Below are 22,276 nucleotides of genomic sequence, written 5' to 3' on the forward strand. Positions count from 1 at the left end.
ACCTCTGCCCTCCCAGGCCCAGCCGAGAAAACCAGCTTTGAAAAGCTGGTTCATGTGGAAAGAGGTGCACAGGGCTTTTGGGCCAGGACCTCACACAGCCCACCACTGCCCAGCCAACCCCGGAAGCCCGAGGCTCCACCCCCGTGCTCACCTCCTTGCGCAAGAACAACTTCCAGGGTGCGTTGGCATAGGAGAAGCACACACTTCCAGAGGGCACAAGGAGCTTTGTGGAGATGTTCTTGTCCTCCATGGGCTCTGCCAAGGCTGCCAGAGGGAGAGGAGAGCCTTAAAATGAGGGCCAACGAGCGGGGCATGGTGGCTCGTGCCTTTAATCCCAGTACTCGGGAGGCAGAGGCAGGCGGATTTCTGAGTTCCAGGCCAGCCTGGTCTACAAAATGAGTTCCAGGACAGCCAGGGCTACACAGAGAAACCCTGTCTTGAAAAACCAAAAAAAAAAAAAAAAAAGATGAGAGCCAACAGAGTTGGGACTGAGGTGCTAGAGACCCTCATTATGGCCTGTTTTTCTCAGCCTTTAACTATGTCAGCTGTGACTCCTGCCATTATCCTGCCTTCATTTCTGGTCCTGAGTTTTTTCCCCAGTGTCCCTGACCATGCTAGCTGCAGCCACTGAGTCTCCACCCCTCCACACCCCCCACCCCCCATCAAAACACATCTGTCAGGTCTACATCAAGGACAACGCCCTATAAAGGTCAGTTCTTTAGTGCCAGACAGGCTCCAAGGTGCCTCTGCCCTACCCTGGATAGGAATGAGGAATCCAGGCTTCTAAGGCTCCAAAGTCCAGATGCCAAAACAGCTGGCCTCAGCCAAATGAGGAATGATGACTTCCCCCATGAGTCCCAAGAGGCTGTCATGAGTTCTGCCACCAACCCAAAGAGCCTCAACATTGGAAAGGGGTTTCCTCACCATGAGACTCCACTGAAGGGGTCTTAGGCTCCCCAGACAGAGGCGGTGGGAGTGCTGGTGGAGGTGGGGGTGCTGGAGCTGCAGGTGGGTTTGGACTACATGGGCCAAACAAGTCCCGAAGGGGTCCCTGCTTCTCCCGGATGGATAGGGAGGGCTCAAGACGAGGTCGAGCCTTAGGTCGAGGAACCACAGCCGGTGGAGAGCTCTTCCCTTGGTTAGGCAATGTCTGCAAGAGCAGGCACAAGTCAAGGACAAGTTTACCCTGGAAGCCCAGGACCCCTGAAGAAGATGAATGGTTGAGGGGCTGGGGGCGTGGCTCACCGATAGGGGCAAGTGGACGCCATTTATTCCTAACTTAGCCAAAGCCTCATCCTTAGGGTCATTTTTCTTCTGAAAAGTTTTGATGGGCCTCGTGGAAGAGAGAGAAAGTTAGTAACGCACACGGCGACCGATCGATCGCCCAAGGAAAGAAACAGCTCTGGCCACACGGCCCAGGGGCTACCTGGTGGGTTGTACGGGCACAGGCACAGGCCCTGGGCGGCTCTGGTACATTCGGATGATGTTGCGGATTTCCCTGCTGGGTTGCGGGCGCGGAGGTGCGGAGTTGGAGCTCTGCACTGGGGGTGCCCTGCTGGGTTTGGGGTGCTGAGGTGCGGATTTGGAGCTGTGCACCGGGGGATCCTCGCCCTGGGTCGGTACTTCCTCCTGGGCGGGCTCCACCTCATCTTCCTTTACAGCCTTGGGCCTGCTTGACTTCAGCGGCTTCTTCATAACCGGGGGAGGGGGAGGGGGAGGGGACAACTCTGCCAGGAAGAGAGGACCCGATTGAAGACAGGGACCACGGGAACCCCGGGAAGCACAGGGACCGCAGCCCACCACACCCACCGGCTGTTTCCTCCTCCTCCTCCTCCTCCTCCTCCTCCTCCTCCTCCTCCTCTGTCTCCTCCTGGGGGATCTGAACCTTGGCTGGAGGTTTCACCGTCTTCACTCTGATCGGCTCTTGCCCTGAAAATGGCAGATGGCCTCCCCTGTCACCTGGGTCTGTCCGGCCTGCCTCCCTGGCTCCCGGCTACACTGGCAGAGGAGCAGAGTGCAGCCTCCCCTCCCCAGGCTACAGGCATCCGTTAATGACACGGCTGCCACCCTGAGCACCCTTACCCATCTTCTGGAAATAGTCCCGTTTCTGTTGGAAGCTCTTGGGGCGCTGAGGCCTGCTTTCAGCTTCCTCTGGGGTGTCCTCCTGGCAGAAGGAAGAAATGAAGAGCAGCTCCCCCAGACAGCCATGCCCCTGTCCTCATGACTTCCCCTTCTGGTAGCTTCTCAGACCCCATCCTGCCTGCCCTCCCAGTGTCTCATCTTGGTAGGTCCGGCAGCTACCTGTCACCCATCACACACCAGAGCAGACCTGACCCAGAGCTCTACCTAACCTGGGCTTCTTACTCTCAAACAAACACCCGAAGGTTCTAGGTTACTCTCTGGCTTCTCTTGGGGGACAGGAGGCTTCTTGGCCTTGGGAGCAGTGGTTGAGGGTGGAGGCTGGGAGGTGGCCCCAGAGGTCTGAGCTTGGTGCTGGCGTCTCTGATTCTGCTGCTCCAGGGACAGGCTCATGGCCTGGGTGGTCATCTGCTGCGCCTAGAGGAATGGAGAGACAAGCCCAATAAGAGCATGGGCTGGCCCCACCTCCATGCCTGCACACATGCTCCAGGCAGCCCCACTGCCCAGCCACAGTTTTTTTGTTTTTGTTTTGTGTGTGTGTGTGTGTTTTTGTTTTGTTTGTTTGTTTGAGACAGGGTTTCTCTGTATAGCCCTGGCTGTCCTGGAACTCACTCTGTAGACCAGGCTGGCCTCGAACTCAGAAGTCCTCCTGCCTCTGCCTCCCAAGTGCTGAGATTAAAGGCATGCGCCACTACCGCCTGGCTCCGGCCACAGTTCTTACCAGAATCATCGCCTGCTGGTTGATGAAGTTTTGCTGCTGTAGTGCCAGCTGCCTTGAGTCCAAACTGGGCACCAGAGGCTGTGGCTGGGGAGGCACCATCATGGCTGTAAAGAACAGCAGATGTCCAGAGCAGGTAAGAGCCACAGCCAGGTCTGAATCTCTTGGTCCTAGGTACCATCCTGGTTCCCTTAACCCAGCCTCACCTGGCATGGTTGGGACTGTGCCCATGGCTGGTATGACGGGCATCGGTGCGGGTATCATAGCTGGCTGGTAGTTAGGTGCCTGCACCATACCTGGGTACACTAAGGGAACAGGGTCTCTCAGGTCCAGACCTATTTGACCCCCACATACCTCCTTCTTCCTCCAGCCCCAGGCAAAAAGAAAAGCATTGGCTGCAGGGCGGGGGGGGGGGGGTGTGATGGGAGGGTACTAGCTAGAGCTCCCGTCTCAGCTACCTGCGGAGATTCAGAGCACCCTTGCCTGTGCTGGGGGCCCGGGAGGCCCTAGAGAGACACCATCTCTACTCACCCATGGGGTAGCCTTGCTGGGTGGGCCCAACAGAGCCCCCTCCCTTCATGCGTCTGCTCAGGGCCCAGCCTTGTTCCAGATCCTGAAGGGACAACGTGTACCATCAGAGCTAGAGTCTTGCAGGAACAGGATTGGACAAGCCCCCAGCACCAGTCCTGGCCCCAACCCCAAAGCAAAGGGGAAGTTGTGTAGGCCACTCACGCTGAAACCTGGAGCGAGCGCTGGTTCAAAGAGGTGGTCCAAGAAACCATCCAGGTTCCCTGGTTTACTGGCCTCACCTGTTGGGCAAGAGTAAGTTCCTGCATCTATGGGAGTGGGAGGCCACCTCTGAACCCAATCCCAGCCCATTCTCTGCCAACCTCAGTGTGCCTTACCCGGAGGGCGGCTGCTGGCCAGTATTGGGGCTGGACCTGGAGGGAGTCCTGGGGGCAGGGAAGGAGCCTGGACACCAGGGGCTGGAGGGATGCTCTCAGCTCTGTGGGAAAGAGTGAATCTAGCTAAGGGACTGCTGTGGACATCACCACTAAGAGGAGTACAGACTGTTAGGTCTTCAACATCTATGCACCGCATGATGGCGGGATGGCTGTGGGGTTACCATTTGAGGACAGGGCAGATGGGTGGCACATACAAACCAAGAGGAGCGATGGGGTAGTTGTGGGGACCAGCTGGGTCTCCCAAGTCCTCAGTCTGGCCTATCAGGTCCAACACAAAGTCACAGCCAGGCAAGTCACGCCAAGCATCCCCAGAATGCAGTGACACAGACCAGCCACGAGGGGGGGACTCCAGGCCTCTGGGTGGGACAAGAGAGAGACATGGAGATGATCAGGAATAGGTAGATGACAACCCTTCAGGAATGGAGGGCAGTCTCTGAGGGTGGGAGACCTTCCTAATGATGTCCCCATCCCACGTGTGAGGCAGGAGCTCAACCTCGCTCAGGAGTCTCAGACTGAGACTCCTATTTATACCTCAAAGCCCTTCTGGTTATCTCCAGGTTCTAATATCCCATCCGCTTGCCTATGGGGTTAGGATCTGGGCCTTATGCTGTCACAGTGCCCGTCATTTAGAACCCCTGTTTTCAGGGCTGGAGAGATGGCACAGTGGTTAAGAGCACTGACTGCTCTTCTAAAGGTCCTGAGTTCAAATCCCAGCAACCACATGGTAGCTTACAACCATCTGTAATGAGATCTGATGTCCTCTTCTCTGGTGTCTGAAGATAGATACAATGTGCTTACAAATAATAAGTAAATAAATCTTTTTTTTTTTTAAAGACTCTTCCATTTAAAAAAAAAAATCTCTGTTTTCTCTCTGGAATCTACAGTTGGAGCCCATTCTCCCTAAAATCTTCTCTTTCTTTCTTTTTTTTTTTTTTTTTTTTTGGTCCTTTCAGCAAAATCTTTTTTTTTTAATTTTTAATATTTTTTATTACATATTTTCCTCAATTACATTTCCAATGCAATCCCAAAAGTCCCCCATACCCCCCCCCACTTCCCTACCCACCCATTCCCATTCTTTTGGCCCTGGCATTCCCCTATATTGGGGCATATAAAGTTTGCAAGTCCAATGGGCCTCTCTTTCCAGTGATGGCCGACTAGGCCATCTTTCGATACTTATGCAGCTAGAGACAAGAGCTCTGGGGTACTGGTTAGTTCATCATGTTGTTCCAACTATAGGGTTGCAGATCCCTTTAGCTCCTTGGGTACTTTCTCTAGCTTCTCCATTGGGAGCCCTGTGATACGTTCAATAGCTGACTGTGAGCATCCACTTCTGTGTTTGCTAGGAAATCTTCTCTTTCTATTCACTGAGGATCAACATCCATCCCAGTCAGTGCTCAGCAGTCTGCTGCACTGTCCCACCCTGAGCTTGCCATACCTGCTCTGTAGGATCCACCCTGCAAACTGCTCTCCCGTGGTCCAGGACTCCACTTCCGCGGAGTAGCTTTCCTCTGTGGAGGAGCAGTTAGAGGGAGGGTAAGAGACACAGGGCTCCACCCTGACAGTAACCAGTTAGTGTCCCCACACCAGACCGAGGACATGAGGGTCACAGGGCAGGGCAGTAAAATGGCTGAGGCAGGAGGAGACCAGGGAGCCAGGGCAGGGCTGGCTGCACTGGCTGAGGGAGGCAGGCCTCACCATTGAATGTGAATACATCCAGTGCCATGCGGCCCCGACGTAAACCAGCCTTCCACTCAAGTTGTGTGGGTGGGTGGGACCTCGAGGCCATGGGAGCCAGTGGTGTCTGCTCCAGGGCACCTAACAGCTTGTGCTGGCACAGGGCTGCCATGCCACTGGGAGCCTGGTCAGATACAAATCTGTGGGGACAAGACGGGGCTGCTGCAAGCTTGGTGGGGGATCTGGTCCCACTCACAAATCCCTGCCCATTGGGCTTCCTACTTGAGCAATGGCTTCTCCAGGGCAGGTGTGGGAGCGAAGGAGCTGAGCAGGATCACCATTAGGGCCCAGCCACGCTGATTCTGTTGCTCGTCTGGGTTGCGCCACAGCTGGGCCACCAACTGGCTGAAGAGCTCATCTCGAAGTCCCGGCCGTCGCTGGGCCTGCTGCACGAGGAACGTGCCCATGGTCTGCTCTTGCCAGGACTGCAGGGATCCTTCCCCCAGGAGCCGCAGCATCTGTGAACACAAAAGCCAGGGCAGGAAGCACAGGGCTCCCCTACACCTTGCCCGTCCTTACGGTGGCCACCCTGTCCCTCCTGGAGGAGTTACTCACCACTCTGTTGATCTCCAGAGCCTGCTGAGGGTTCTCGCCATCTAACCTCGTCAGGGGCTCATCCAGTGGCTGCCCTGGTCTAGGCAGAAATGGCTTCTGGAGGGAAGGAGGGTGTCATAGTGTTTGTCCTCTGGATTGACCAGAGAGGGAAAAAGGTGTGTGCGCATGTGTGTGTGTGCGCGTGCATGCATGTGTGTTACATGGACATGCATGTGTAGGTGTCGCTCAGAAGAATACCAGTCCTCTTCCTTGTTTGTCCTGATGTAAAGTCTGTTATGGAAGCTTGCTGTTTTGCATAGGCCTACTGGCCAGCAATTCCAGGGGCTCATCTGCCTCTGTTTTCTAACACTAGGGTTACAGACATGCGTGGTCATACCTGGCTTCTTACATGGGTGCTCAGGAAGCATCCTTACCCAGTGAGAAGCTCCCCCACCTTTGACTCTTCTTTCATGAACTGACACCAAGCCAGGAGGAGTCCCCTGTGCCTTTAATCCCAGCACTTGGGAGGCAGTGACAGGCTGATGATTTCTGGGAGGAGTTCCAGGCCAGCCAGGACTACCGAAGTTAAGACCCCACCTTTAACTTTATTAAAATAAGGTTGGGGGCTAGAGAGATGGCTCAGTGGTTAAGAGCACTGATTGCTCTTCCAAAGGTCCTGAGTTCAAATCCCAGCAACCACATGGTGGCTCACAACCATCCTTAAAGAGATCTAATGCCCTCCTCTGGTATGTCTGAAGACAGCTACAGTGTACTTACATATAATAAATAAATAAATCTTTTTAAAAAAAATAAGGTTGGGCATGGTGACATATGCCTTTCATTCCAGCACTTGGGAGGCAGGGGCAGGTGGATCTCTGAATTTGAGGCCAGTCTGGTCTACAGAGTGAGTTCTAGGACAACAGGGCTACATAGTGAGACCCTGTCTCAATAAATAAATTAATCAAAATAAATTGGTAAATAAACTAACCCAGGAATCTTTTTGTACGTGCCGTTATGAATCCTGCTTTTATATTTAATCCTCTGGCATGGGAAGATTCCCTTGTGGTTAAACCGTCTTTAAGGACATAACTTTAACGTAGGGCAACCTCACGGTTACAGTAAAGGTGTGGCCGAAATGAGCCTGTGCGTTGGAAACTTCTGGGTAAGGACTGTTTCCCAAGCAGCTCTGCTGACCACGGGAATGTCCTGGGAGAAGGTGGACACCTGTTGTGCCTGGTGGCGGTTGGTTACGCAGGAGCTTCTGAATGCCAGGAGCCCAGAGGTGACTCACCTGGAAGCTGGTGGATACGAAACTGGAGAAGGGAAACTGGTCAATATCTGGAGGGAGAGTCAGGCTGGGCCGGGCAGGGACCTCAGGTGGCAGGGACTCTGTGATGCTCCCCGTCAGCAAGGCCTGGTGGTCTGGGAAGGAACACAAGAGTCAGCCTAGGACACTCAGCTCTGCGACTCCTCCCGTCAGGCTGGCAGTCACCACGGACAGAGTGCCGGTGAGTGGCTCAGGGAAAGAGGCAGGTGTGGTAGGCCAGCTGAGCAGCAGAAGGGACCCTGTCTCTACACTAAGAGGACTCACCTTCCGCCCTCTCCAGCAGAGTAGCCAGCTGGGCGGGGATCTCCAAGCGGCCCAGGTCCTGGTGGAGTGAATCAATGATCAGGAACTAAAGGACAGCCGAGAAGGACTGGGCACACCCCCTCCCCAAATCTCCAGAATGACAGCTGTCCCTAAAGAACAAGGATGCATCCTGGGAACAGATGGTCGGGTCTCCAGAGCCTCTGAGGAAAACCGAGTCCCAGTCTTCTGCTGAGGTGGCACATAAGGGACAGTTTGGCATCCTACGTGCCATACTCTTCCCCATACTATGCCAGGCTGACATCACACAGGACCCCCCCACCCTACCCCCACACCCGCTTCCAAGATCACTCACCATATTTGACACTTTCCCCCAGGGCTCCCTGCTGTGCGGGCCAGGGGCACACTGTGGGAGAGATCCAGCAAGAGTTGATGTCCCCACACCACTAGCAGCCCATCCCCAACTCAGCAGTTCAGTGTCCCCTCTTGTCCCCAGGAGACAGGATGGTAGCTAGGGAATGTCATAGACCCAGAGGGTGCCACCACCCGACTTCACCTACCCCCTACCCCCTCTCCAATCTCACCTTCACCAGGCTGTGGATGTCACTGCCTGTCTGCTAGGGCACCAGGAAGAGGTAAAGAAGAAGGAGACAAATGGTCTCAGGGGACAAAGTCCAGCTGGGGAGGAGCCAGGGAGGGGGGCAGAATGTGGGCATTGACCTTTGAGCAGCTTTTATGGCGTTCACATAGGAGTCATCGAGCAAGCGGGAGAGTAGAAGAGGCCTCAAGGGCCTGGAGGGAACAGAAGGAACTGGGGCTAAAAGGGGGAGTCAGGCCTGGGGCAGGGGCAGTGCAGGGAGGAGCAAGAGGAAGCCAGACAACAGCCACAGGGCCCCAGCCGGAACAGGAAATGGAGGTAGTCAGCAAGCAGTGGGCTCACAGATTTCAGACCCGGCAAGTTGAGGCTGTCAGGATTCTGCCTACTTGGCCAGCCAAGGTCACCTGGCTCCTATCCTGAGCTTCCCCACAATCCATGAACACTTCTAAACCCCTCATACCCGTAGCTTCTGTCGTCTCCGGAGCAGGGGCCGGGCCACTAGGAGAATGGTGTTCAGCTGTCCCAGAGCTGACCTCCGCTGGAGATATCGCTTCCTGGGGGCCATAGGAGCAACGTTGGGGGGAGGGTGGGACCCGAAACTTAAGCTTCTGCCCTGGTACCTGAACCCTTTCTAAACCTAGACCGTAGTGTGAAAATGGACCCTGGATGGGTGAAACCCCTGATGTTCAACAGTAATGTTCAAAGAACAGAATGCTACGGGGAACCAGGAAATGTTTTGTTCTCAGACTGTTTCACTATGAAGACAAGGCTGGCCCTGAACCTGCCTCTGCCCGCTGAGTGCTATGAGTATAGAGGCATGTGTTGCCACTGCTAGCCTTTAGGATTTCTGTTTTTAATTATGCATATGCGTGTGGGGGTGTCTATGTGCATGTGCATGCAGGATTCATAGATGGCCAGAAGAGGGCGTCAGATCTCCGGAGTTGGAGTTAGAGGCAGTTAAGGTCTCCTGACCTAGGCACTAGGAACTCATCTCTGGTCCTCTGCAGGAACAACGAATGCTCTTAGCGACTGAGCCATGTCTCTAGCCCCCTAAATTCATTTACTGATCTCATAGCTGGGAAATTCTCAAAGATAATTCTGTTTGCATGTTCCTTCTTCGGACCTCCAAGAGCTCCAGGCATATATGTGGTACACAGACATATGTCCACAGCACTTACACACATACAATAAATAAATAAATAAATAAATAAATAAATAAATAAATAAATAAATAAAAGTCTCGGAGCCAGGAGGATGACTTAGCTGGCAAAGAGCTTGCTGCACACACATGAGGAGCTGAGCTCTAGATAAGACAGCTCATTAGTGACTTCAGTGTCTGTCACCTCAGTGCCAAGGGGTAGAGGCAGACAGATGTTTAGAGCTCACTGGATACCCAGACTAGCCGAGTCAGCGAATTCTAGGTCCAGTCTCACAAAAGAAAGAAAGGGAGGAAGGAAGGAAGAAAAAAGAAAGGATAAACAGACAGACAGACAAAGAGCAAGGTATTGTGGCCTTTAATCCTAGCACTTGGAGGCAGAGGCAGGAGGATTTCAGTGAATTCAAGGCTAACATGGCCTACAAAGTGAGTTTATAGATAGCCTGGGCTACAAAGTGAGACTGTGCCTCAAAGAAAGAAAGAAAGGAAGAAAGAAAGAAAGAAAGAAAGAAAGAAAGAAAGAAAGAAAGAAACAAACAAACAAACAAACAAAGATTGAGCCGGGCGTGGTGGCGCACGCCTTTAATCCCAGCACTGGGGAGGCAGAGGCAGGAGGATTTCTGAGTTCGAGGCCAGCCTGGTCTACAGAGTGAGTGCCAGGACAGCCAGGGCTACACAGAGAAACCCTGTCTCGAAAAACCAAAAAAAAAAAAAAAAAAAAACAAAAGAAAAAGAAACAAAGATTAAGAACAAACAACCAGGGAAGAGAGATCTCTGATCTCCACACTCATGTGCACACTTGAGTCCACACCAGCAGGCACATTTCCACATCCACATATGCACACATACATGAACATGTACACACAGAGACCACACACACACACATCCATCAGGATTGGAAGTATGTCACAGCTCACTTGCAGAGTCCTCCCCAGCACGAAAATTCAATCCATTAATCAAACAACCCAGCAGTCTGTCCAGAACTTTCACGCATAGAGGATGGTACAAAGGATATCCAGAAAATATGGAGAATTCTTGCAGCTTATGAACAGAGACAGGGGAGGGATGGGAGAGGTGGCTCGGTGGTTAAGAGCACCTGCTTTTGCGGCAGACTGGGATTCAGTTCTTGGCACCCACATAATGGTTCACAACTATAACCGTGGCACCAGAGAAGCCGATGCCCTCTTTTGAACACTGTGGGTACTAGGCACATACACAGAGCACATACATACATGCAGGCAATGCCCATGCCCATAAAGTAAAATGGAAGCCAGAAGAAAGCTGTGTGTGGTGGATGTTCATAGTTCCAGTGCTCAGGAGGCTGAGGCAGGAGGATGGTTATGAGTTCATGGCCAGCCTGGGCTACACAGTAAGATCCTGTCTCAGGAGCAACCAAACAAGAGCCTGGAGAACTCACTGCTCCTACAGAGGACCTGGGTTCCCCGTGCTCACATGGCGGCTCACACCCATCTGAAACTCTAGCTCCACTCCCTTCTTTGAACTTCCAAGAACACTGCACAAACATTCAGGAAAAGCTCTCATAGCACATAAAACAAAGTATACTTTTTCGCTGGGCAGTGGTGTCGCACACCTTTAATCCCAGCACTTGGGAGGCACAGGCAGGCAGATTTCTGAGTTCGAGGCCAGCCTGGTCTACAGAGTGAGTTCCAGGACAGCCAGGGCTACACAGAGAAACCCTGTCTCAAAACAAAACAAAACAAAACAAAACAAAAAAAACAACAGCAACAACAAACCCAGAAAACCAAACAGATGCTTCTAACAGCCATGCCCATAAGGGATGGGAGCGACTCATGCAGCCATCAGTAAGAACCTGTGACTCGGAACAGGGGAACATTATTCTGCCACAGAAAGCAAACGAGGTTCTGATCCACACTAAGACACAAACTCTGGAGGCTAGGTAAATTAGGCCAGGCATAGAGGGAACAGGCCTGTAAGATGGCTTACAGGAAACACTTAGCATAGGCAAATCTAGAGCCAGAGAACACACTGGGGGTGTTACTAGAAGCTGGTGGCTGTGTGGGGAGTCAGGAGCTGTGCCTCAGGTTATGTAGTGACAGTGTTTGGGGGCACAGATAGCAGTGCTGGGTGGTGGTGGTGGTACATGCCTTTGATCCCAACACTCCAGGGAGGGGGTGAGGCATTGACAGGTGGATCTCTGTGAGTTTGAGCCCAGCCTGGTCTACAAAGCAAGTTCTAGGACAGCCAGGACTGTTACACAGAGAAACCAAGTGTCAAAAACAATCAAAAGATAGTAGCGATGGTTGCCTGTGATGGTGTTGCTTGCTTCATCTTATTCTCAGCTCTCAGGTTTGCCTAGGGTCAATAGCAGCATTACTTTCCGAATCTGACCCCTCCCCTGCAGCTAGTCTGGGAAGCCAAATCCCTGCATCTGGCCCGGATGGACAGAGTACCTGCTGGATGCCAGGTGTGTGGTGGTGGGTGGATATAATCTCAGATCCAGAAGGCTGAGGCAGGAGGATCATGGGTTTGAAGCCACCCTGGGCTCCCCAGCCTCACCTTCCCGATTTGGTTCTGGCTCCAGAACCTGCTCACCTGGCCTGGAGCCCACGCACACGAGCCTGCATCCGGGGCAGGAGACGGAGGCGCTGCCGGGTGATACAGGCTCGGAGGCCACGGTGCAGAGTGAGCAGGGCCTGTGAGCGCCGCTGAGCCCACAGCTGTTCTAGCTGCTGCCAGCCCTGTTCCTGCAGCAGGACCTGTGGGCCGAGGCAGGCTTCGGGAGGTGGGGGATGAGGGTGGGATGGGGGTTGGGGGAGTGGGAGGATTCTGGAAGCAGACAGGACATGCCTGCTCTCCTCTGGTGTCAGCCTCCCCACATCTAGTCACACACTCTATTCTAGGGGCCCCAGGGTAGCCTGGCAGCCAGCCCCGCTCCCATAGCCCAGCAGAGCTCTCTCCTTTTCGTGCATGCCTGTCCCCTGTGCACTCACACACACCTGGGTGACTCCAAGATGATACAGCGGCGACTCTGTCCCCAGCACTTCGCTGAGGACGGCACCACACCTCTCCTGGTCAGAGGCAGCTTTCTGTCTCCCTGACCCCAGGGCATGGAACCTGTTCAAAAGGCACAGAGTTGAGGTCAGAAGAGCAAAGACGGTTTGTTTTGTTGTTGTTGTTGTTTTGTTTTGTTTTAAGACACTTGATTGACAACTGAATGCAAACCCATTGATAATTACTCAATTTCTGGGTCAATCAGCAACTTGAGAAATCCTGCATCCTAGTTTCTCCAGAGCTGGAGAGATGGCTCAGCGGTTAGGAGCACTCATGGCCCTTGCAAAGGACACAGGTTCAGTTCCCTGCACGCATGACTCGACTTACAAGCTACAGTTCTAGGGGATCCGACTCCCTGTTCTGTTCTGGCCTGGATAAGTGCCAGCGTGCTAATGGTGCATAGGATTATAACTCTCTCTCTCTCTCTCACACACACACACACACACAAATAAACCTAACAAAACACAAGTCTCTTTCCAGTTGTTTCTAGGGCATGTCATGTCGACATAGAGCCAGGCAGGGCGCTGACTTCCGGCAGGGGCGGGGCAGGTGAGCCTGCTGCTCTGGAGAAGGGGCAGGTAGTTGGTGCCATGAGGCCAGGCAAGGCTAGAGAAGCAAGAGGCGTGGCTCTCTGGGATGCTATACACTAACACGGGGGTCAGGGTCAATGCAGGTCTGGGAGGGCAGGGCAGGCCAGGGCAGGGCAGAACAGCAGGGCAGGTCATCAACAGACCTAGCCAAGGCTGGGAAGAGAGTCCTCCTCCATCCAGAGCTCAGAGCTTCCTGGAAGAGGTGACAGCCAGTGACTTGGCAACTGTCCCAGGGCAAGGACAGCACCTTCTCACCTGTGACCTGTCATTCCCCAGCTCAAGGACAAACACTCACTACACTTATTTACTGCCTGCTTCGGGCTCCACCCCTCAGCCAGGCTGTCCCACGATAAGGCAGTCACAGGCAAGGGGTGGCTAGATCCCTGAGGGGAGGCCTCAGAGGGTGGCGAGAGGTGGTCCAAGCTAAGGCCCAATAGACCTCACATTCAGTCACCAGCTTCCTGGACACTTCTGAGCTCTCCCTCAAAGGCTGCTGCACCCTCACTGTCCCCACAACCATGACAGGCCTGCTCCTCATGGCTGCCCCTGAGCCTGCCATCCCTTATCAATCTGAAAGGCTCTGCTAACTGTGCTCCGTCACCTCACTGATTCAGTCGCATGATCCTGGCTGTGCTCAACCGGCCGCATGGTAAGGTCCCAGGGCAGGCAGAGCCCAGGTCATCTCTAGCAGGACATTAGCTCTGAGGAGATGAGGCCAATATAGAAAGGAGTGTGAGCGTGCATGTGTGAGCGAGCATGTGAGTGAGCGAGCATGTGTGAGCATGTGTGAGTGAGCATGTGTGAGTGTGCATGTGTGAGCGAGCATGTGAGCATGTATGAGCGTGCATGTGTGAGCGAGCATGTGTGAGCATGTGTGAGCGTGCATGTGTGGAGCGTGCATGTGTGAGCGAGCATGTGTGAGCATGTGTGGAGCGTGCATGTGTGAGCGAGCATGTGTGAGCGTGCATGTGTGAGTGAGCATGTGTGAGTGTGCATGTGTGAGCGAGCATGTGTGAGCATGTGTGAGCATGTGTGAGCATGTGTGAGCATGCATGTGTGAGCGAGCATGTGTGAGTGAGCAAGCATGTGTGAGTGAGCATGTGTGAGTGAGCATGTGTGAGTGTGCATGTGTGAGTGAGCATGTGTGAACATGTGTGAGTGAGCATGTGTGAGCGTGCATGTGTGAGCGTGCATGTGTGAGTGAGCATGTGTGAGCATGTGTGAGTGAGCATGTGTGAGCGAGCATGTGTGAGCATGCATGTGTGAGCGAGCATGTGTGAGCGAGCATGTGTGAGCGAGCATGTGTGAGCGAGCATGTGTGAGCATGTGTGAGCATGTGTGAGCGTGCATGTGTGAGCGTGCATGTGTGAGCGAGCATGTGTGAGCATGTATGTAAGGAATGGTGAAGGGAGGACTGTTGACTGTCAGGCACGTGGTCTCTTCTCTGTCAGGACCACCTACCTGGGACTGTCCCCTGTCCGGTGTTGGCTTCTGGTACCTCACCATGGAATCTTACCTTGCCAGAAAGACTTGGAAGGACACTCGCACGGGGAAGTGGGCACTCCGGGTGACTATGATCTCCAGGATGCCAGCCTGACGCAGCTGCTCTGCCACATGCCCCACGTCCAAGAGGCCTGGGAGCTGGGAGCCAGAGACACAGCCAAGGAGAGCTGGAGTCGGGAACAGGGCTTCGAGGAGAGGGTCCCAGAGGAGAGGAGGGGCGGAGGACAGCATGGCAGGGGTGGATTTGGGGAAAGGGGGCTCACCTTTCCAGGGGTGGGATTGAGACAGTGGATAACATAGACATGGCCCCTGCTGAGTGGAAAGGGGACAGTCACCGAGCAGAACAGTAGTCATAGATCCGACTTCCCTCCATCCCGTCCTCTGGGATGGAGGGACGCAGTTCTCACCTGCCAAGTCGAGCTAGCAAGTCACCCAGAGACTGCTGGAATCGAGAGGCCAATGTGGGTTTGTTTTGCTCAGTCCCAGCCTGGGGCTCTGCTTCTTGGAACAGGCTGCCCATGAGCTGTGCAGGGTGAGATGGGTCTCAGCTGTTTCCATCCCAGTGTCCACCCACCACATGGCCCCCAAGAGCAGGCTGCCCTAAACACGGAACCCCCCCCCACACACCCCACACACACTCATTCCTCCATCCAGGCGTCAAGGACTAGCCCCGCAAAGCTCTCTGAGCACTCGAAAGGAAGGCTAGGTCACCTGCAGCTGGCTCTGCCTGAGCATCTCCAGCACGGCAGGGTCCAGGTGGCCCCTGTTTCTGTTTATGAACTTGTGCACCTGCAAGAGAGGAGGCCACAGTCCTCTTCCAGGGCCTGTGCTGTAGACCAGCTTCCTACCGCAGAGAAAAGTCTCCTCCACTCTCCGCTCTTCAGGACTCTCTTGGTTATCCTCATGCCTTTCTCCACAGAAAACTCAGGATGGTTTGTCTCTCTCTCTCTCTTTTCTTTCTTTCTTTAAAACAGGTTTTCTCTATATAGCCCTGGTTGTCCTAGAGCTCCCTCTGTAGACCAAGCTGGCCTTGAACTCAGAGACCCGCCTGCCTCTGCTGGGATTCAAGGCGTGGACACTTGACTGTTTCTTCATTTGTAATAAAAACCCAATCTCAGGGACAGGACTGTGGCACAGCTGGAGGAGCCTGGGCCTACCGTGCCCAAGGCCCAGGTTCTGAGTCCCAGCACTAACCCTAACCCGAGTTCAGCCTAACCCTGAACTGGGCACGGGTGTTAACACACCTGCAGTCCCAGTGCTTGGGGACAGGGGACGGGGGCAAAAGGATCAGAAATGTAAGGTCATCCCTGGCCACAAAAAAATTAAAGGCTGGATGAGCCAAAAGGAGACCCTGTCTCAAAACCCAAAACAAGGGCTAGGGGCGTGGCTCAAGTCTTTAATTGGAGCAAGTTGGGAGGCAGAGACAGGAGGATCTCTGAGTTTGAGATCAGGCAATAGTGAGATCCAGGACAGCCAGGGATACACAGAGAAACCCTGTCTCAAAAACAAACAAGCAAACTATAAAACACCAAGGCATAATTTTAAAAAAGATGATGACGACTTGAGGCTGCAGAGGTGGCTCCACAGTTGAGCACTGGCTGCTCTTTTGGAGGATCTGGGTTCGATTCCCAGCACCCACATAGCACATCCTATCCCACTGTCACCCCAGCCCCAGAGAATCTGATGCTCCCTGATGGCTTCCGAGGGCACCAGGCACACTCATGATGCACAGACTCATGCAGGCAAAACTCTCCTACACAAAGAGTTTTTAAAACGGGGAGAGGCAGATGAGATGTTAAGGGACAGATGAGATGGCTCAGTGGTTAAGAGAGCAAACTGCATAGTAAACTGGGCCAGTAAGACACCTGCTGCTGAGTCTGAGGACCCAAGCTCAAGCTCAGCTAGTCACACCATGGAAGAAGAAAACCAACCCTCAGAAGTTGTCCTCTGACCTCCACATATATACACACACACACACACACACACGCACCCTTCCCCCACCTCATTAACTAAAAACAAATGTAAAAAAAAAAAAATCCAGCATGGATAGGAGGGGCTCTCAAGGCCCTATCCTTAGCTAAGGAGCTATTAAAAAATAACACTCAGTAGTGGGTGTGGCCTGAGGCTCTCATGGAGATACAGTGCCACTTCTGGTAGGTGACTCAGCTTGGGAGGGGCAGACACTACGATGACACGGCCTTGGTGATTCACCTGCATTCTTTGCCTGAGAGCAGATACCTGGTAGGTGACGGTCCCAGCGTAGTGCCGCACCGTGAAGATTGGCAGGGGCAGCTGAGGCTTGGCGTAGCTGGGGTGGTCACCATGCTGATAGTGGCACTTCTGGAGGAAGGTGTGGTCTGTGGCCTGGTAAGGAAGGAGCCACACTTTCTCAGGTCCTGTACACACTTACTGTTCCCTGCATTCACCCTGTTCCTTCCTGAAGACCGCAGCCCCACACAACCTAGACACGGGGACATTTGTCTCCCCAGATCTCTTCCTCCAGACAAGGGGAGTCAGCTTGGTCTGCAGCAGAATCCCTATAGTGTGTTCCCTTCATCCTTTTGAACAGCCAGGTCCTATTTGAGAAGGTCAGGGTCACCTCAGGCTCAGGAGCCACCTCCACCAAGCCCGAGACGTGATATTTCTGCGGAAGTCTAAAGGAGTTAAAGAAAACAGAGTTGGGCTGGTGAGATGGCTCAGTGGGTAAGAGCACCCGACTGCTCTTCCGAAGGTCCAGAGTTCAAATCCCAGCAACCACATGGTGGCTCACAACCATCCGTAACGAGATCTGGCGCCCTCTTCTGGAGTGTCTGAAGACAGCTACAGTGTACGTACATATAATAAATAAATCTTAAAAAAAAAAAGAAAAAAGAAAACAGAGTTGGAGGCTTTGAGGCAGATGTCAAAACTGTTCCAGCCACACCCTCTCCACAAGCTGTCACAGGTCACTTTATATAATCTAAGGGGTGGGTAAAAACACTGGCTGTAGCCGGGCATGGTGGCACACGCCTTTAATCCCAGCACTTGGGAGGCAGAGGAAGAAGGATTTCTGAGTTCAAGGCCAGCCTGGTCTACAGAGTGAGTTCCAGGACAGCCAGGGCTACACAGAGAAACCCTGTCTCAGAAACAAACAAACAAACAAACAAACACTGGCTGTTCTGCTAGAGTATCCAGGTTCAGTTCCCGGCCCTTACATGGATGGTGGTTCCCAGTTGTAACTCCAGACCCAGGGGATCCAATGCCCTTTTCTGGCCTCCCCAGGGCCACACATGGTACTCAGACAAATGCAAAAAATCAAAACACCCATATTCGTAAAACAGATTTAAAAAAACAAACAAACAAACAGGGCTGGTGAGATGGCTCAGTGGGTAAGAGCACCCGACTGTTCTTCCGAAGGTCCTGAGTTCAAATCCCAGCAACCACATGGTGGCTCACAACCATCCGTAACAAGATCTGGTGCCCTCTTCTGAAATGTCTGAAGACAGCTACAGTGTACTCACATAAAATAAATAAAATAAATAAATCTTTAAAAAAAAACAAAAAAACAAAAAAGGTGAACCAAGGACTTGAGAAACACACCTGTGAGGGGTTTCTCTTATTTGGTTTTGGGGACCGTTCCCTATGAAGACCAGGCTGGCTTTGAATTCACACTGATCCCCCTGTCTCTGCACCCAGAACGCTGGGGATTAAAGGTTGGATTAAAGATACCAGGCACCACCATTCCTGGCTGGCTTGAGATACAGTCCCTTTTGGCCGGGCTAGCCTCCAACTCCATATGAGCTGAGGATGGCCCTCCTCACCTCTACCTCTAGAGTGCTGGGACCACGGGTGCACACTCTCTGTCACAATCCCTCCTCAGGGCAAGAGCGGCAATGGCCGCGTCCCAGTGTATGCTCCCGTCTTACCACAGATGCATGGATGGAGCCCTCTCCCCTAGTCTTCCCTGGCCTGCAAATGCTACTTATTCCCCAGGCCACGTGCCGCGAGGGCCAAGATCTTGTGACCCACTCCACTCCTCTGTGGGGGGATGTAAACAATGCACAGTCCACCTGGGGATGAGCTTTTGCAAGGAGGCACAGCTGAACCCCCAAGACTTCGTGCTTTCGCTTGGGTTGTTCTGTAGAACAGCATTACCACACCTGATTTTATACCGTGCTGGGGATCGGACCTAGGGCTCTGTGCCCGCTAGGCAAGCCCTCCTCCTCCTGAGCCATATCACCATCCCAGGGTCACTTTATTTTTGGTGTCTACCCTGCCACCTCAGTTCCCATGTAAAGTCTGGGTCCTATACATGTTCCTGTGACTCCACAAAGCTGCCCACCAGGCACCTGGGATTCTTATTTATTTATTTTGGAAAATGGGGTCTCATATACCAAATTAGTCTAGGATGTACTGCCTAGCTCAGCCTGTCCTTCCTTCCTTCCTTCCTTCCTTCTTTCCTTCCTTCCTTCCTTCCTTCCTTCCTTCCTTCCTTCCTTCCTTCCTTCCTTTCCTTGTTGTTGTTGTTGTTTTGAGAAAGGGTCTCTCTGTGTATATACTAGAACTTGCTCTATAGACCAGGCTGGCCTTGACATCTCGGAGATCCTCCTGCCTCTGCCTCCCAAATGCTAGGACTAAAGGCATGTGCCACCACGCCTAGCCTAATTTTTTTATATAAATTAATTATTTTTTAGATTTATTTCCTTTTTAATGTGTGCATGTGCTTTGCCTGCATGTCTGTATTTGCCCCACATGTGTGGCTGATGGTCACGGAGGTCAGAAGAGGTCATCAGATCTCCTGAAACTGGAGTTATAGTAATGGCTGTGAGACACCATGTGGATGCTGGGATTTGAACCTGGGTCCTCTGCTCTTACCCTCTAAGCCATCTCCCCAGCCTTTGCCATTTCTTTCCCACTCTCCTGGGCTCGAGGAAGGAAAGAACTGAATCTTTTGTCTCGGACCTTTCCCTTCAGAATGGTCCCCACACACAAATCCATCCCTCAGTGCCAGTATGCTGCAGGTAGAGCTGGAGCTCTCAGACAGACCCAGCCGCCGGCAGCTCGGTCTTTACCTCCTCAGGGGTAAAGCCACACCAACGGCACCTGACAATCAACACTGTCTGCTCTCTCCAGGAGTTCAAATAGAAAGAGGCAGACGCTGATGTGTAACAGGGGATCTTTACACATGACAGCCACTTGCCAATCAATCCAAGAAGCATCTGTAGTGTGCTGCTGGCAGGGCATGCCTGTAATCCCAGCACTTGGGATGTGAAGACACAAGGATCAGGAGTTCAAGGCCAGCCTAGACTACATATGTAACTTCCTGTCTCAGCAGCAGCAGTGGAGGAGGAGGAGGAGGAGGAGGAGGAGGAAGAGGAGGAGGAGGAGGAGGGGGGAGGAGGAGGAAGAGGAGGAGGAGGAGGAGGAGGAGGGGGAGGAGGAGGAGAAGGACCTTATGACCATCCTAACCCCAGTTCCAGAGGAGCTGACATCCTCTTCTGATTTCCACCGTACCTCGCATGCACATGGCCCACACACATACACATAGGCAAAACACCTGGACACATAAAATGAAATGTTTTTTAAGTGCTCGATGGGAGTATAGGACTCTTCCCCTCAAATGCCTCTTCCCAGACTGTGCAGAACGCCATGTCTCTGACCCTATAGCCTGCTTGTCTCCCAGGAAGCCCTGCTGTCTTTATCCTGGCTACCTAGGTCCCCCATTCCTTATACCTGACCCTGAGTGTCACTGACTGCTCTCACCTGGGATAGCCAGGTCTGGGTGTCCAGGATGCTTAGAAGGCTATGGGGCTGGCCCACCAGGAGATCCAGGCAGGACTGCCTTGGAGGCTGGGGAATGGGCACCCACTTTAGCAGCTCCTGCTGGCACGCCTCCTAGGAACAACCAGTATTTGGTAACTAACAGTCCACATTTGTTGGGGCTGGGCAAGATCACTGAGCTGCACAGGAGAGTATCCTCTTAATATGTAAAGGGAGGTTAAGCATGAAGCCCTTCCCATCCACCATGGAAAGGGGGATTTGGGGGTCTTCCTGTGATTACTTCAGCCTCTGTACAAGGCAATGTTCTGTGTCACCTGCAACATCTGAGCTCAGCTCCATACCTCCTCCTGGGCCAGCAGCTTCTGGCTGGAGAAGAGCTGCAGGCGCTCGCTGGCCAGATTGCTGCATAGCTGCTCTAAGCCATTCACCCGCAGTGCCTAGGGCAAGTGAACAAGGAAGGGGATCTGCACAGGAGGTGGGGGCCGGGCAAATAGGGCTGCCCCTCCCTTCTCCCCAGGACTCTCAAAGGAGTGATACCCCAGAGCTGAGGCTCCAGCCAAGAGGGACAAGTCAAAAGGAGTGCAGCCCATAGGCCATCATGGATCTTAGCCATGCATCAGTCCTCCCTCCAGCTCTCCGCAGCCCTGCCCTCTGCTCCAATTATGAGCCTTTCGAGCTCTGATCACATCCATCCAGAGAGGGTCTGCAGGCACCCTTGATCGAGCTCTGATCACATCCATCCAGAGAGGGTCTACAGGCACCCTTGATCGAGCTCTGATCACATCCATCCAGAGAGGGTCTACAGGCACCCTTGATGGTACTCAGAATCCCATAGTCTCACTGTTGCTGCCACCTCCAGGAAGCCTGCCAGCCTGCCTGCCTCTGGTGCCTCAGCACACAACCACAGGCCAGAAGACTTTAACATAGCTGTGCACACCCACAAAGGCCCACCAGCACAGACCTGCATACGACCCTTCCCTTCCAGAGCAGAGTGGTTGCTAAGCACACTCTAAGAAAGGCAGGACCCACGGGGCAGTGATCAGTGCCCATCCAGGAACTGCGGGTGGGGTGGGGGATATCCATGCTCAATTATTGTTAGCCCTTCCCACAAAAGGGGGTAACACTTAGGAAAGGGGTGCACAGCTGTGGCAGTTCTGGAAGATTTGAGAGCCCCCCCCCCACTTCCTTCCTCCTTGGTGTGTGGGAGGTGACAAACCCAGTCCAGGGTGGTGGCCATGTGTATCTATAAAGCCAAGCAGGACAGAACTCTCTGAAGCAATATCCCTGTAGAGAGCAAGGCCTGCTGACACAGCCTACTGCACTGCTGGGGACACTGACCTCAGAAGGATTAATTAGCTGTGTAGGGTCACACAGCCAGCAAGGGACAGGACAAAGCAGATAGCTCTGGACTTGTGGTGGGCTCCAACCGCTCCCAGAGGGAACCCAGGAGGGGTTCCAGGCTCAGCTGGTAAAGGCGCATGCATGCGTTGGAGTCCTTCTTCCCCTCCCCCCCCCTTCCAAGAGCATGCAAATGGAGTCAAGCAGAGAGCCCCAGGATTCCCTGCCAGCCTCAACCAGACTTGAAAGACCCAAGACACAGGATCTGTTTCCTTTCCATCCCTACCCAGGGACACCTGACCAAGATTCCACTCAGTAGCCCCAGAAGGAGCCAGCAGAGACACAGGTCAGACAGGCAAGAGCGTAGGGAGGAGCTGGAATGAGATGGGCCTGCCTTGCCCCTCCCCCTCTCAAGGGGTGACCTCAAAGCCAAAGGCATCCACAACTGCAATGGTGGCCACATTGTCCTCCTCCCTCGGTGGGGACAGCCGTGCATTGATGTGCTTCAGAAGCCAGGTGAAGAGCCTTGTGTACAGGGTCTTGGCCAGGGCATCCCTGTGGGCACCATAAGTGAGCCTTGCCCTCAGAGCAACACACCTGGCTCCACTCTCCAATCCCCA

At 53.3% G+C, this 22,276-nt stretch overlaps 1 protein-coding gene across 1 annotated transcript in view; it reads right to left on the reverse strand.

Annotated features, from left to right (window-relative positions):
* The window catches only part of Myo15b (myosin XVB), a 36,653-nt gene that overhangs the window by 8,196 nt on the left and 6,181 nt on the right, over positions 1–22,276 (reverse strand). The window contains exons 11-41 of the mRNA XM_085829423.1: positions 22,079–22,211; positions 20,660–20,755; positions 20,301–20,432; positions 16,797–16,922; positions 15,270–15,347; positions 14,966–15,081; positions 14,822–14,867; positions 14,572–14,696; positions 12,411–12,528; positions 12,007–12,170; positions 8,737–8,830; positions 8,034–8,084; positions 7,682–7,739; positions 7,382–7,512; positions 6,112–6,207; positions 5,779–6,014; positions 5,518–5,696; positions 5,258–5,330; positions 4,017–4,178; positions 3,763–3,863; positions 3,590–3,666; positions 3,389–3,470; positions 3,064–3,162; positions 2,861–2,964; positions 2,365–2,556; positions 2,083–2,164; positions 1,810–1,929; positions 1,427–1,727; positions 1,246–1,333; positions 925–1,150; positions 152–264 (exon numbers count right to left, since the gene is read on the reverse strand). Of these exons, the coding sequence (XP_085685549.1) occupies positions 152–264; positions 925–1,150; positions 1,246–1,333; positions 1,427–1,727; positions 1,810–1,929; positions 2,083–2,164; positions 2,365–2,556; positions 2,861–2,964; positions 3,064–3,162; positions 3,389–3,470; positions 3,590–3,666; positions 3,763–3,863; positions 4,017–4,178; positions 5,258–5,330; positions 5,518–5,696; positions 5,779–6,014; positions 6,112–6,207; positions 7,382–7,512; positions 7,682–7,739; positions 8,034–8,084; positions 8,737–8,830; positions 12,007–12,170; positions 12,411–12,528; positions 14,572–14,696; positions 14,822–14,867; positions 14,966–15,081; positions 15,270–15,347; positions 16,797–16,922; positions 20,301–20,432; positions 20,660–20,755; positions 22,079–22,211 (3,799 nt within the window). The remainder of the gene's footprint in view (positions 1–151; positions 265–924; positions 1,151–1,245; positions 1,334–1,426; positions 1,728–1,809; positions 1,930–2,082; positions 2,165–2,364; positions 2,557–2,860; positions 2,965–3,063; positions 3,163–3,388; positions 3,471–3,589; positions 3,667–3,762; positions 3,864–4,016; positions 4,179–5,257; positions 5,331–5,517; positions 5,697–5,778; positions 6,015–6,111; positions 6,208–7,381; positions 7,513–7,681; positions 7,740–8,033; positions 8,085–8,736; positions 8,831–12,006; positions 12,171–12,410; positions 12,529–14,571; positions 14,697–14,821; positions 14,868–14,965; positions 15,082–15,269; positions 15,348–16,796; positions 16,923–20,300; positions 20,433–20,659; positions 20,756–22,078; positions 22,212–22,276) is intronic.

The sequence above is a fragment of the Mus caroli genome, unplaced genomic scaffold (genome assembly GCF_978045245.1).
Source record: "Mus caroli unplaced genomic scaffold, Mus_caroli_1 scaffold_13, whole genome shotgun sequence".
Lineage (NCBI taxonomy): Eukaryota > Metazoa > Chordata > Mammalia > Rodentia > Muridae > Mus > Mus caroli.